The sequence below is a fragment of the Lolium rigidum genome, chromosome 4, assembly GCF_022539505.1.
Source record: "Lolium rigidum isolate FL_2022 chromosome 4, APGP_CSIRO_Lrig_0.1, whole genome shotgun sequence".
In the NCBI taxonomy this organism is placed as follows: Eukaryota; Viridiplantae; Streptophyta; class Magnoliopsida; order Poales; family Poaceae; genus Lolium; species Lolium rigidum.
The window spans coordinates 59,109,061-59,122,843 of NC_061511.1; the positions used below are offsets into that span (position 1 = coordinate 59,109,061).

Sequence of the window (13,783 nt, forward strand, 5' to 3'; positions counted from 1 at the left end):
AGAACCTTTGGCAATGGTAAAATTCGGAATTAAACTTAAACTCGGATAGCCGAGACATTAAACCAAAATTAATGTGACATAAACGAGAATGCCAAACACTTGTATCATCACTAACATTGCCACAAATATGGTTCACGGACTTATTACTGAAATCGAGAAGCGAAAAGCGGAACAAGCCTCCGCACTCATAGCCTTTACCAATAAATTGTCCAAACTTGGAAACAACTACTTTATTCGACTCTAAAACAACCTTAAACCCATCTCCGCATAGAAGGGAGCCGCTAACGAGATTCTTGTTCATAGTAGGGACATGCTGCACGTTCCTCGGCTGCACGATCTTCCCCGAAGTGAACTTCGGATCTACCATGCCAACACCACGAAAGAAGCATGTGACCCATTCCCCATCAAGACGGAAGAATCCCGGGCGACCTGGTAAGAAGTGAACATGGATATGTCAGCACACACATGAACATTAGCACCCGTATCAATCCACCAACATGGAGATTGAAATACCGAAAGAACAGTAAAGAGATTACCGTACCCATCAGCATTGCTAGCGGTCACCGTGTTGACTTGCCTCCCCTTTTTCTTGCGGTCTGCCCTCTCTGGACAGTCCTTAGAAAAGTGGCCAGCCTCTCCACAGGTAAAGCAGCTCAGATCTGCTTTGTTTATCATCTTCTTCTTCTTGAAGGTTGTAGTCTTCATAGGCTTATTGAAGGAGGGCTTGTTATTCCCTTTGTTCTTCGTCGTAGGGTTTCTTACGCACCATGTTGGCGCTAGACCGACCCTCTCCTTTCTCGGTATTATCCTTAGCCCGAGCTTTCTCCTCAACATCAAGGGACGCTATCGGATTTTCAACCGATATCTCCTCGTCTCTTGTGTTTGAGAGTTGTGGCAAAGTTCCTCCATGAAGGGGGCAACTTAGCGATGATGCATCCAGCCACAAACTTGTCGGGTAAGGCACACTTAAGGAGTTCAAGCTCTTTCGCAATGCACCGTATCTCATGAGCTTGTTCGACTACGGAACGGTTGTTAACCATCCCGATGTCATGGAAGCTCTCCATGATGTACAGTTCATCTGCTCGCATCGGTTGCACCGAACTTAGCATTCGAGTGCATCCCGAGCTCTTTACCATCCGTTAAGTGCATGTACACATCACACGTGACGATCGGCAAGAATACTTAGAACGCATCCGACGAAGAGAGTATTGTTTTCCTTGAACTTGTTCGATCTTGGTCGGATATAGTTCCTTCAGGTAAACCATCAGTAACTTCGAACACTTTCAGATGAGTAAGCCAGAGCATGGCCTTATACTGCCACCTCTTAAAGTGCACACCGGTAAACTTATCCGGCCACAGTGCATCGGAAAAACCAGCCATTGTTAACTCAGGAAATTGCCTACAGTTAGGTTTTTGGATTGTTGGATAATTAGGCACAATTTCCATGATTAATTCCAGAATATAAAGCATGACAAAAGTAACTACTAACATGTGAAACTCGAACATACTAGATGCAGTGATCAACATGAACAGTAGCAGAGCAAACGGTACAGCATCCATCGCTAAACGGATCGAGATATGTCGCACGTACCGATCCGGTGGTGGTGGCGGTGGAGGTGTAGCGAGACGATGTCGCAGCGGTAACGTTGTTGATGACAACGTTGTTGACGACGGGTCGAAGTAGACGGCGTTGAAGACGACGGTAGGCAGCACCGCCCGACTTGGACGGAAGGCGACCCGTGATGAAGAGCTTGAGCGAGTCGCGCAGAGCGCTTCCCAAAAACCTAATTCGCCCTCTCCCGTACAGGATCTCAAGGACGAGCGGTTCCGGAGACCTGCTCTCCCGTTCGTCGATGCACGTCGGCTCGCGGGATGGAGTAGGCTATGATGGCGGCTCAAGCAGAGAGAGGTGGAAACCCTAACTCGTGTATTGGATGTGTTTCTGCGGTAGCCGGGCAGGAGATTATATAGGCTCGGGAAACCCTAGGCAACGTGGCAGCTCACTCACTTAGTAGTGGTGGAACAACCCACCTTATAAGGTGGTCTAACTTCCTCCCAACTTTCCATGTGGGACTAAACTTCCCACCTCTTGCCACTCCCTAGTGAGCTGCCACCAACTTGGGCTCAAACTCACAAGGCTGCCACTATGTGGGCTTTGAGATTTATATGAAAAACTGAAATCTAATTTGGGCCACTAAGTGTAGGCCCAATATTTCAACATCACCTAGGATGGGAGTGAGCCGAGTTTGGGCTAGGTAAGCCACAATGTGCAAGGCTATACCAAGCCCCTATATGCAACCCGCCTACCCACCCATTGCCCAACCATGAGACTATCCATGGGAGCAACATTTCCTGAAGTTTACACAAACGAATTAATAAACTTAAACTCGTTCAAGTTTGTTCACCACACAATCTTGGGGCTTTGTAGATTAAGAGAATTAGGGTTTAGGCTTGCGTATAAGGTTTAGGGTCACTTCCACACAAGCCATACAAGTATCTAATTTTGTACCCATACTCAACCGGTCACGCAACCGATATCAAGATTCATGGATAAAATTTACATCCTCACAAATTCATTACTACTTTTTTTGTACATTCTACATAATACGAGGATAGTGGATCCTAGAGGGTTAAACGTTGTAGCGGCTTAATTGCCACCCTTTTTTATTCTACATAGAATGAATTCCACTTTTTTACCATGTCGTAATTGTGCATTTGTCACACATATTACCCCATTTATAGGAACTTCTACGAAAGTATCCCATTTATGAGGCTTTAAACACGGTTTAGTTCCAATTTAGCATTTTTCTTGTTATTATTAGATATGATAGGCATGATTCGGCAATGTGGAGAGGGCTTCATGGACGATTATGTCCAAAATTCTTTAAGCCATATGTTTCATTTCTCACCATCGTCTTGATATTTTTGGACCCTGAACATCACCTACCACACCTTGCCCAATGGACTCGCATCACAAAACAAAGGCCCAAAACTTTTAAAGTGGGTAATCTACATGGATTTTCATTCACCGGGGCAACTAGTATCACAAATGCATACCTAGAGGGTAAAAAGTGGAATTCACTTTTCTACATATGATACACTTGCTAGGTGGTGTATCCTTGAAATAAAAATGCAAAAGGACCAAAGAGTCAATTAGCCCTCTTCTTCTAGGAAAAATCTCACATAATCCTTTATAGTTCTTTTTTACTTGCTGAAGATAGGTATTCGTCCAACACTTCACATGCATATATGAATGGCCTCCCATGGCCGGATGGTTAAGCATGGGGAGCATGGCACGATGGGAGAAGCCATTTGAGCGTGACACGACGAAGGATTCGTTCCACCCACCATATATGTCACATCTTCTTCCTATATGGACAAACGCATTGTTGAGACGTCTCACCATGGTACTAGTACCGATAATAGCCTAGGTCAATCGGTTTCATTTTCTTTTCTAGAGTAGGTCAATCAACTTATGTGACACTATTGAACATGCCACTTATAAAGGGCACAATAATGCATGGGATCATCTCTATCAGCGTGGGGAGTGGCCGAATACAGACTCTCGTTGCAACGTTATAATTGTGCAACGGAACGTGACAAGACTGTGTAGTATTTCTGTTTGGGTTTACAAGTTCTGGAGAGCCAATTTGCAAAATACCAAGAAATTTCATAACTTCTCTTATTAATATGCACCAATAGTTTTACATGCATAAGAGAAGAGAGCGAAAAGAGAGAACATGTATTGAAGGAAATAAGATAATAAATGAGATAGAGTTTATAATTTCTAACATTTCAAAAAAGCTCTCAAGACTTATAATCTCAAACAGAGGAAGTACGTTGCGTGGAAAATCCCATGAATATTTGCGTGGAAAATCTACAGATACGGAAGGTACTAATTGCAATTCAGTGACTTAATTATACACGTTAAATGTCTCTGTTACAAGACGAGACGAGGGCATGTCAAAATGGAAACAAACAATTGGCTACGGTATTTTCTCTCATAGAACTCCCTCCATTTTATATTAACCATCACAAATGTGAATATACCTAGATATATTTTTTGTTCTAGATACATCTATATTAGCGACCAGTAGTATGAATCGAAGCGACAGAGCGAGTAAATAAATTCCACCACTTATTTTTCTATGGAAGATGCATAATTGCGCTTAAATCCCATGATTTTAGGCACCCAGATTTGGTGGACATGTTGTTGGCGCACCCATCAATTAAAAAAAATCAGTTGTTTTAAAGTTTTGGAAATTTTTGAAATAATTCATGCATGTAGATATTGCCTTGATACTTATTTACACATGCGCAAATTATCAAGTCAAAATACCGCCATAAGCGGCCTATAGGAAACGAGAAAATGGAAATATGTATTTCTTTAAAAGGTACAGATCCAATCATTATATTGTTATTTGCACATTTTGTCATTTTTGTGTAGGTAAAAAACTATCGTATCTTTCCTTGAGAATTAGCACGAGTAAGTAACATAATATGTATATTCAAAAAAATATTTCAGTGTTTATTGAAACTTTTAAATAGCATTTTATTTCAAATTGTAAGTAAACAGGTGCGCTGCACCCATGTTCTATTAGCCCTTTCCAGATTTTAGCTGCTAATTACTCGCGACGAACATCCGAGCTGTGGTAAAATTTCAAACGGAGCAATGAGGTTCATAATGAAAATGAAGGAATTCTACCTACACGAGTAAACATGTTACCAGTAAATGTTTTTCCAAATCGTGTGGCATGGTAAAAAGACAAACCCTTGATTTTTATCTACTATAAACATATCCTATTAATTATCTCACTATTTTAGCTAGTAAATACTCTGGACAATCACATATAGTAGCCGTCAAAATCTGGAATAATGCCACACTATTAATCGCACATAATTTCCACTGCAAACTTTACAATGTCAAGTCCGAAAGTTTGTTACGCGCCGGCGCCAAACTAAAGCAAACCACCGTGTGTTCATCACGAGGAGATGAGATAAGATAGCGTCACTAAACTTCCGATCTTCCCTGAGTGTATGGACCATGCGTGACGGCCAAGTATATGTCACGCGTTAAAAGGTAGATCAGTCATAACGACGGTGGACCTAGGAGGGGGAGTGATGCTCCCTACTATAAACATTTTTTAACAAAGCTAGGTACTGAAAACGTATTTTAGCTCAACCGCCGCGAATCCTCCCCCCTCGCCTCGCCAATCTCTTCCCCACTATAAGATAATGCTTATTTATACCACACTTTTATATTTTTATAACTAGATTTCATTCGAACCACAAGCTAGTATTCTATTATATCTTAAATGATTTACAGTAAGCGTATAGATAAATAGTAAGTATGGTATGTTTTGGCATAGAAGTTATGATTTATATAATTATACGATACATTATTTTTAGAATAAATTTATCTACAGTAGTATTTTTTTGTAAAATAACTATTACGTTTGGTTTTTCATTTTGGACACACAGACTACTATCAGATCATTAATCCGAGCCATGTATTTTTTGACATGGGCGTAAACTTTTGTCTACATATATCTGTGTTTCCATGTTCGCATACATTTAAGTATTGTAAGAATCATCATAGAATGTATCTGAAAAGACGGGTCTAGAAAGTATCTCTTCTCTAAAAGCATCTACAATGAGAGAAGTTAGTTTATTCTTAGAGCTACCACATAGAGAGAATAGAGAAAGAGAGAATAGAGAAATAGAATGTTGTTTTCCCTTAATTAAGGGATAATCCCTTAAGAAATGAAAGAAAACCAGTTTCATTAGTATTACATTTCTTCCATTAACAAAATATTTTTCAACAACAATTTAATTAGTTCTCATTAATTGTAAGAGATAATCCAATACACACGTGATACCTATTACCTTCCTAGATGATATGGAGGGCTAAGAAGAAGAAAAAAACGTGTATTCTCTACAGTGTACATGTCCTGACCCAGCGGTTTGATCGGTGTTGGAAGGGCTACCAATGCCATGCACCTGTTCTATCATCAGCAGACACTGAGGCGAAAATCTAATTGAGCTTCCGGAGTATATGAACTTATTGTTCGAGAACATATTTAGAAATACTTAAAAATAGAAAAATATGATGTACATCATGATATTCTATGTTCGCACACAAGGTTTTAGGAGAAAATAACATTTTATGTGTCCCGTGTAAAAAAGATAAATTTGATGTTTAAACATAGCTATTCATGAGACTTTTTTTTTTTGCCTTTTTACACACATCATATGAAATGTTTTTTTTTCTGGAAACTTGTGTGGTAACATAAAATGTCCAGATGTACCCACAAACGTTTTTTCAGAATTAATAGATATTTTAAAATTTATTTTTATGCATATTTCATAATAGATCCATATGCACTTAGGATCCAAAAAAAAAAACCACCTCCTGACACATTGAGGGTCTTGCGCGGCTATTTATCCTCTTTACGCTTGGGCAAACCTTCCTCCGATCCGAGCTTCCTGAAAAAAGTCTGGCCCCACCCTAACCGTCTCAAGACATAGGAATGTGCCTATTTTCAGTTCAAAGTAATTGATAAATTAATTCCAGCATAAAATAGTGAATTATTTATAAACCTATTTTCCTATTAAACCTTAAAAACACTCATTTCGGGCATTAGGCAGGCCTCTGGCTTTCCAGGTTGGGTGTGCCGAGCCAGAAGACCCATGCCCAAACATAACCGTCTTGCATTTTTCGTCATAGGAAAATTCATGCTTGTAACAAATGGATCATAATATTCGCAGTAAGGTGCTCAATGTTATTAGAGAAATATTATAAATAAAAGAACTTTTTGTTTCCTCATTTATTGACCAAGATTTTTTGTGCATAAAGAAATAGTAACCAAGTTTATTGAGCCTATAACTTTGGATAATAGATATATTTGTTCTCTCCCCCAACCAAACAGTTTGAGCAATAAAGTTGTGGTGTTTGCCCACATGTGGCAACCAAGTGAACAACAACAAAAACAACAAATTATTGAAGGCGAAAATATGGAAAAAAAGGTTTTGAAATAACATTTAGGAAAACTAAAAGCATAATACATTTCGTTATCCTATAATATTTTGAAAATTTAAATGATCGAATTAACCTTTATAAAAAAATCAAAACATACATTTTAAGGTAATTCAGAAGAAGAAAAAGGCATATATTTTTTGAATTGTCATAAATTAGGAAAGAAAAAGAAATTCTAGAGAAATAATCACTAACATAATATGTCCTACGCCCCCCCCCCCCCCCCTTCCCCCCCAATGTTCTCTAATTTTTGCGTGGAACATAACCCATGCTTATTGGGCAAAAACGTGGGTGTCACATAAACTTGAACCAATGGAGTAAATTTGGGGGGCAAGAAAATGAAGAATTTGTGCTATCTATAACAAGATCACCGTTAAAATTAAATCTTCCGATCTTCTGAAACAAGAAAATCCTGAAGTTCATGGACCAAGACTACATTCAACCAATCACCTTTTTATTTTGCGATTTTGATTCGAACAAATATTTGAGAGAACAACACCGATACTTCTCTGTAAAATAATATTATTATTACGAGTGGAATTGTCAACGGTTAAGAGATAGTAGCCGTTGACGCACGCACTATCACATTTGGTTCTTGGTGGTTGTACGTGATCTCGGTGAGAACTATCTCTAGAAAATTCCTGTTCATGAACAAAATGTACGGTCAAACAAATGTGGTAACTATAACTAGACCACCACTGAAATTAAATCTTCTTTAAAAGAAAAACTTGAGGGTCAAATTTGTGTCGTTCTAGAGTTGATGCATGGTGCTGTACTAGATTCAACCAATACTTTTCTTTTGCAATTTTAAAGTTCAGAGAGAGCAACACTGATACTTCTCTAGTACTAGTAGTAATATTTTTCTATGCGTGGAATTGTCCACGGTTCAGAGATCGCCGTTGACGCACGCTGGGAAGAGAGAGAGCAGGAGACGACCGGCGGCCAAGACGGGTGTGAAATGCTCGTAGAAAACGACCTTGGCGTACGTACTTGCTCATGGTGGACCAAACACGCACCAAACTCGCTCGCCCGGAGGTAGCAATTGGCTGCAGCGGGCATCCTTCCAAACAACTTCCGAGCGAACGAACCCAAATTGACCGGCGAACGATGCGTTTGCGTATGCACTCATGCATGGGTTGGATTGGAATTTGACCACTCCGCACTCTTGGACTGGAGACCGGAAAACGGAAAAGAAACCGGTGAAGCAGCGTTTTCGCACTTGATTTGTTCAAACTCCTTTTCTTCTTCTTTGCGATGAATGATTTGTTCAAGACTGAAAGGTGATTGAGCTCGATGATGATAAAGATTCTCCCTGAATGGATGCTCGAGAGCCCTTGGAACGCAATGATTCTGCTGGAATCCGAGTAAGCAGAGTTCAATTCCCAAAGTAATCCAGAGACATTGTTGATTTGTTCAAACTCCAAAGGTGCACGGTCGATGATGATGAAGATTCTTCCTGAATGGATGCTCCAGAGCCTTCGAAACGCAATGATTCTGCTGCAGTTTCATGCAGAGAAGAAATTATTGTGTTGGACTTTGGAAATGAGGCCCCTGTGAAAGCAAGATTGTTGAGAATCTAGAAAATTTCTCATCGAGATCATGTACAGCCACCAAGAACAAAATGTGTGGTAAAATGAGATACCACACACACAGACAGACCTCCAATCTAACCCAAAGAAAAAATTGAACTAACCAACATATTTCCAAGAACATTGCTTCCTTCCTTCCCGGGCTAATCACAGTTTGAAACTCCTGAACAAAATTTAAGAAAGAAGAAGGAGAAATAATCTAATCCCCGATCCTCCCAGACAGCTCCATGGACGTCATGGAGAGGCTGGACGAGCTGTTCCTGTAGCCGCCGCCGCCGGTGGCGCGGCCTTCGCGATCGCGGCTGCCGTTCCCTCCGGTGCTGCCCTCGCAGAACGCGAACGCCGTCTCGAGGTTAGCCACGATGTCCGCCATGGCGGGCCGGTCCTTCCCCTCCAGCCGCACGCAGTGCACGGCGGTGTAGGCCACCAGCTCCACGGCCTCGGCCTCGTTCGGGGTGGGCTCCGGCGCGCGCCCGTCCAGCACCTTGCCGAGCTCCCCGGCGACGATGCTCGGCTGCGCGTAGTCCACCACGCTCACGGGGTCCCCGCCGCCGCCGGCGTCCCTGAACAGCGCGCGCTTCCCGGTGAGCGTCTCCAGCATCACCACGCCGAAGCCGTACACGTCGCTCTTCACGGTGAGGTGGTGCATGCCGTAGTACTCCGGGTCCATGTACCCCACCGTGCCGGCGGCCTTCATGGCCACGTGCTGCTGCGGTGGCGCCCCCGCCAAGTCGTCCGAGTCCGGCGACGACGGGCCCATGAGCGAGAGGCCGAAGTCGGAGACGCGCGCCACCCAGCTGCCGTCCAGCAGGATGTTGGAGGACTTGATGTCGCGGTGGATGATGGGCGGCACGGCGTACGAGTGCAGGTACTCGATGCCGCGCGACGCGTCCAGGAGAATCTTGATGCGCAGCTTCCACGACGACATCACCGGCGATACCAATGGCGGCTCGCCGTCGACGATGTGGGCTGGTTTGGGGTGGAGGTGGTCGTAGAGCGCGCCGTTCTTCATGAACTCGTAGACCAGCAGCCGCTCGTCGTTCTCCTCGCAGTACCCCACGAGGCCGACGAGGTGCTTGTGGTGGAGGCGCGACAGGAAGGCCAGCTCCGACCGGAACGCGCTCTCCTTCTCCTGGAACTTGCGCGCCAGCGACTCGCCCCGCTTGATGGCCACCTCCCGCCCGTCGGGGAGCTTGCCGCGGTACACCGTGCCGAAGCTGCCCGCGCCGATCTGGGCCTCCGGCGAGAAGAAGTCGGCGGCGGCCGCCAGCTGCGCGAAGGTGTACTCCTCGGTCTGGTCCTTGAAGGAGGACGGCCCGCTCCGCTGCCGCGTCATGGCGCGCGAGAGCTGCCGCCGGAAGAGGAACCCGCGCGCGCGGGACCCGTTCGGGGAGCCGTAGGGGCTGGCGGTGGCGCCGACGGCGACGTTATTATCGGCCGCGGCGGCGGGGGCGGCGCCGGTGCCGGTGCCTCCGGGGAGGTTGGGCTGGACGGAGTTGTGGATCCTCTTGTGGCTGCAGAAGCCGAAGACGAAGCAGTAGACGATGGAGCAGAGCCCCACGAAGGCGCCGACCGCGCCAACGACGGCGAACGCGATCCACCTCTTGGACACGCCCTTTGAGGAACTCGCCGCCGCAGTCGTCGGCGGCGAAGCGGGTGGCGCCGGCGCCGGCGGAGGTGCGGAAGCCTCGCAAATCCTCTTGCAGATGACGCTGCCGGGGGACCCCGCGCCCGCGCAGATTTGGCCCGACCCGGGGAAGGCGTCGCAGTCGCAGGAGGAAGGATCGGGGACGCAGGTGCCGGGGAGAACGGATGGTAGAGACGACAGCTCGACGGCCGCGTTGTCGGCGGAGGTGGCGGACCAGCAGACGACGGTGTAGTTGGCGGAGACGAGGCCGCAGGTGAGGTTGGCGCCGGCGACGAGGAACTCGAAGGCGGTGCCGGGGGCCGGGTAGTAGACGGTGGGGGTGGGCCCCGCGAGGCTCCAGCAGACGGCGGTGTTGTTGGGGCGGCTGAGGCCGCAGGCGTGCGAGTCGCCGACGGCGAGGCCGTGCGGGTAGAGGCCGCTCGGCGCGGCAGAGCCCGCGCCGGTGCTGCCGGAGCAGAGCACGGCGTTGGTGGCGGTGTCGACGGCGCACGCGCGGGTGCCCCCGGCCGCGAGGGAGGAGATGGAGGTGGCGTTGGCGAAGGCGGACTGCACGGTGTTACCGTTGGGTCCCCAGCAGCGGACGTTGGGGGAGGTGGAGTTGGTGGCCTCGAGCGCGCAGGTGAAGCCGTCGCCGGAGACGAGGGAGGTGAAGGCGCCCTGGATGAGCTGCGGGTAGCTGTTGCCGCCCCTCCACCATTGGATCCCGCGCGCCTGGGAGTCGTAGGCCGCGACGTGGTCGTCCCCGACGGTAAGGTCTGAGAACGGGGTTGTGCCCCTGTAGACCCGCCGGAGCTGGTACTGCGCGGAGGGGCCGGGCGGCCAGCAGAGGAGCACGGAGGGGTCGCCGGCGCCCGCGCCGAGCGCGCAGAGGTAGCCGTCGCCGCCGGAGACGCGCGAGAAGACGAGCGGCCGCGCGACGGGGGTGGCGGTGGAGTTGGAGTAGGAGGTGTTGGTGGCGGCGGCGAAGTCGAGGCAGTAGAGGGTGCCGTTGTCGGCCGCGACGCCGCAGACCGTGGTGCCCCCCGCGATGGCGAGCGTGGACGCGGAGGCCGCGGGGGCCGCCGCGGCGAGCAGAAGGAAGAGGAGCGGCGCCGCGAGGTGGAGCGTGTGCAGCGGGGTCATTGGAGGAGGAGGTTGTCGGCGGCGGCGGCCGTCATTCGCGAGACGGTGGCTGGGAGTAGGAGCTGAGCGGAGCAGTAGAGGGCGGGCGGATTAAATTAGAGTGCGTGGAAAAGGTAAAAGGACGCGGCGGGGTTGGGGCCGCGACCGCGTCGGGGTTTGGACTGTGGCGATGGTCGATGGACGATGGTGGCTTCGCGCGCGGGCGCTGGTTTCTTGCTGCGGCGGCGGCGGCTTCGTGGCGTGGGGATTCCGTTCCGTTCCGTCGGTCTCGTATACACGTGTGTCACTGTGTTGGACCGGAGACGCGGTAGAGACAGTCCGTCGGTCACTCTCGCTCTCGCTCGCTCCGCCGGCGAAACGAACCAGATCAGAAGTCGTGTCGGCTAATGGCAGGATACAAATGGAGCGGTAAGATTCTAACTTTCTGAAAAAATGACCTATGGCATGTTTGGTTGCCAACAATACGTTTTTCGCATGCATGGAAATAAAAATCGTGCATTTGGTTTTTTTTTTTTTTTTGCGAAAGAAATTTCTCCACCAAGATTGGCTTCTCTGTTTGTTCAAGCGCAAGAGCTAGGCCTTCATTACAAGCTAAGATTTCAGCTTCCAGGGGACTCTCACAAACAGGCAGGTATCTGCTAGCCGTGAATATAATGCTTCCATCCTCATCTCTCAATATCATGCCAATGCCTCCTTTGCCTTCCTCCTTCATCCATGCACCATCAACATTCAGTTTCGCCCACCCAGGTGTCGGTTTAGTCCAGCCCTGATCTTCCCTACTCGCCCTTGTGTGCTGCTTCCTCCTTTGACCCTTACTCTGCATATGATCATATACAATGACCGTTTTCCCTTTTGATAGATCTGCCTGAGGGTTTTGCTTGATCATGAGCAATGAGTCAACATAGCTGCAGAGAAATCTTCTGGACGCCTCCACTGGTGGTGCTTCTTTCTGATGTATAACCTCATTCCTAGCATGCCAAATTCTCCAAAAGGTCATCAACATCATCATTCTCTCTTGCTCTGTTGCTTGATCGAGTGCCTGGAATAGCCACTCCTTGCCAGTGTTGGGGATATGCTCCTTCAACGGCCATACTTCTCTCATCGCATCCCAGAGCGCCCTCGCCATCGGACACCTGCAAAATGTGTGGTATGTGTCCTCCGGTTCCATGCCACAAAGAACACAAATGTCAGATACCTCTAGATTACGTTTCTTCTTGTTAACCCATGTAGCCAAAGAGTTAGTCACTAGCCGCCATGCAAAGACGCGTACCTTAGGGGGAGCATGGCACCCCCAAACTGTGTCCCAGACGACACGATTGCCGTCCGGTGCCCTGCTCGCTGCGCACGTAGATGTGCGATGAATGGATCCCCACGCCACCTTGTACGCGCTACTGACGGAGAAGACGCCTCGGCGGTCTGGCGCCCATGCCAGGACGTCTGTACACCGCCGCGGCGAAGCCTTGATCTTCAGAATCTCCTGCACATCCAGGCTCAAGAAGTAGCGTTGTAGGAGATCAACTCTCCATTCTCCCTCTTCCGTGAGCAGCTCAGAAACACGTCGGAGATGGCAATTCCCTCTTCTCGATATTGGGCGGTAAGAAAATGGTTTAGGCAACCAAGGATCTCTCCAGATGCGTATATCTTTGCCATCTCCCACTCTCCATACTAGACCTTTCTTCAGCAGCTCCAGCCCGTGCTGAATAGCCTACCAAGATGATGAGGCATTACCAGCAAAAATAGTATCCTCCAACCTGCCATTGGGGTAATATCGTGCCTTAAGGATAGTTGCACATAAACTGTCAGGTGTCGTCAAGAAGCGCCAGGCTTGCCGTGCAAGGAGAGCTTGATTGAAGAGCCGAAAGTCCTTAAACCCCAGACCCCCCTGATTCTTTGGGTGTGTTAGGGCCTCCCAAGATTTCCAGTGGGTCTTCCTAGCTCCTTGTTTGGATCCCCACCAATAGTTACAGACCATTCGATTTAGATCATCGCACAGGACCAACGGAAGTTTAAAGACTCCCATGATATACGTAGGAATCGACTGTGCTACCGCCTTTATGAGAACCTCCTTTGCTGCTTGCGATGGAAAACCATCACCCCACTCCATGAATCTCTTTGTGAACCTGACCTGCAGGTTCTGTAGTTTTCCCTTGTTCAATCTACCTTCTGGAGTTGGCAAACCAAGGTATTTTTCTTCAAACCCCGGCTTCTGTACTTGCAGCACCACTTTGACCTCCTCCTGTACATTTTCTGGGCACCCACGGCTGAATAAGGTGGAGCATTTCGCATGATTAATAAGCTGACCTGTAGCCTTGCCATAAGCGTCCAGGATACCCCTCACTTGTTGTGCTTCATGTGCAGATGCTTTGAAGAAAAGCAGTGTGTCATCGG

General features: G+C 47.6%; 1 protein-coding gene across 1 annotated transcript; it reads right to left on the bottom strand.

The window, feature by feature from the left end:
- Positions 1 to 8,601: 8,601 nt before the first annotated feature.
- Positions 8,602 to 11,395, bottom strand: LOC124647130 (putative serine/threonine-protein kinase-like protein CCR3). Its single transcript, XM_047187112.1, has one exon. The coding sequence runs from the start codon at positions 11,393 to 11,395 to the stop codon at positions 8,825 to 8,827; it is 2,571 nt and encodes an 856-aa protein (XP_047043068.1). The 3' UTR covers positions 8,602 to 8,824.
- Positions 11,396 to 13,783: the final 2,388 nt, after the last annotated feature.

Bases quoted from the DNA above. Each gene is read 5' to 3' on its own strand.
- LOC124647130 (XM_047187112.1), bottom strand. From the start codon at position 11,395: ATGACCCCGCTGCACACGCTCCACCTCGCGGCGCCGCTCCTCTTCCTT.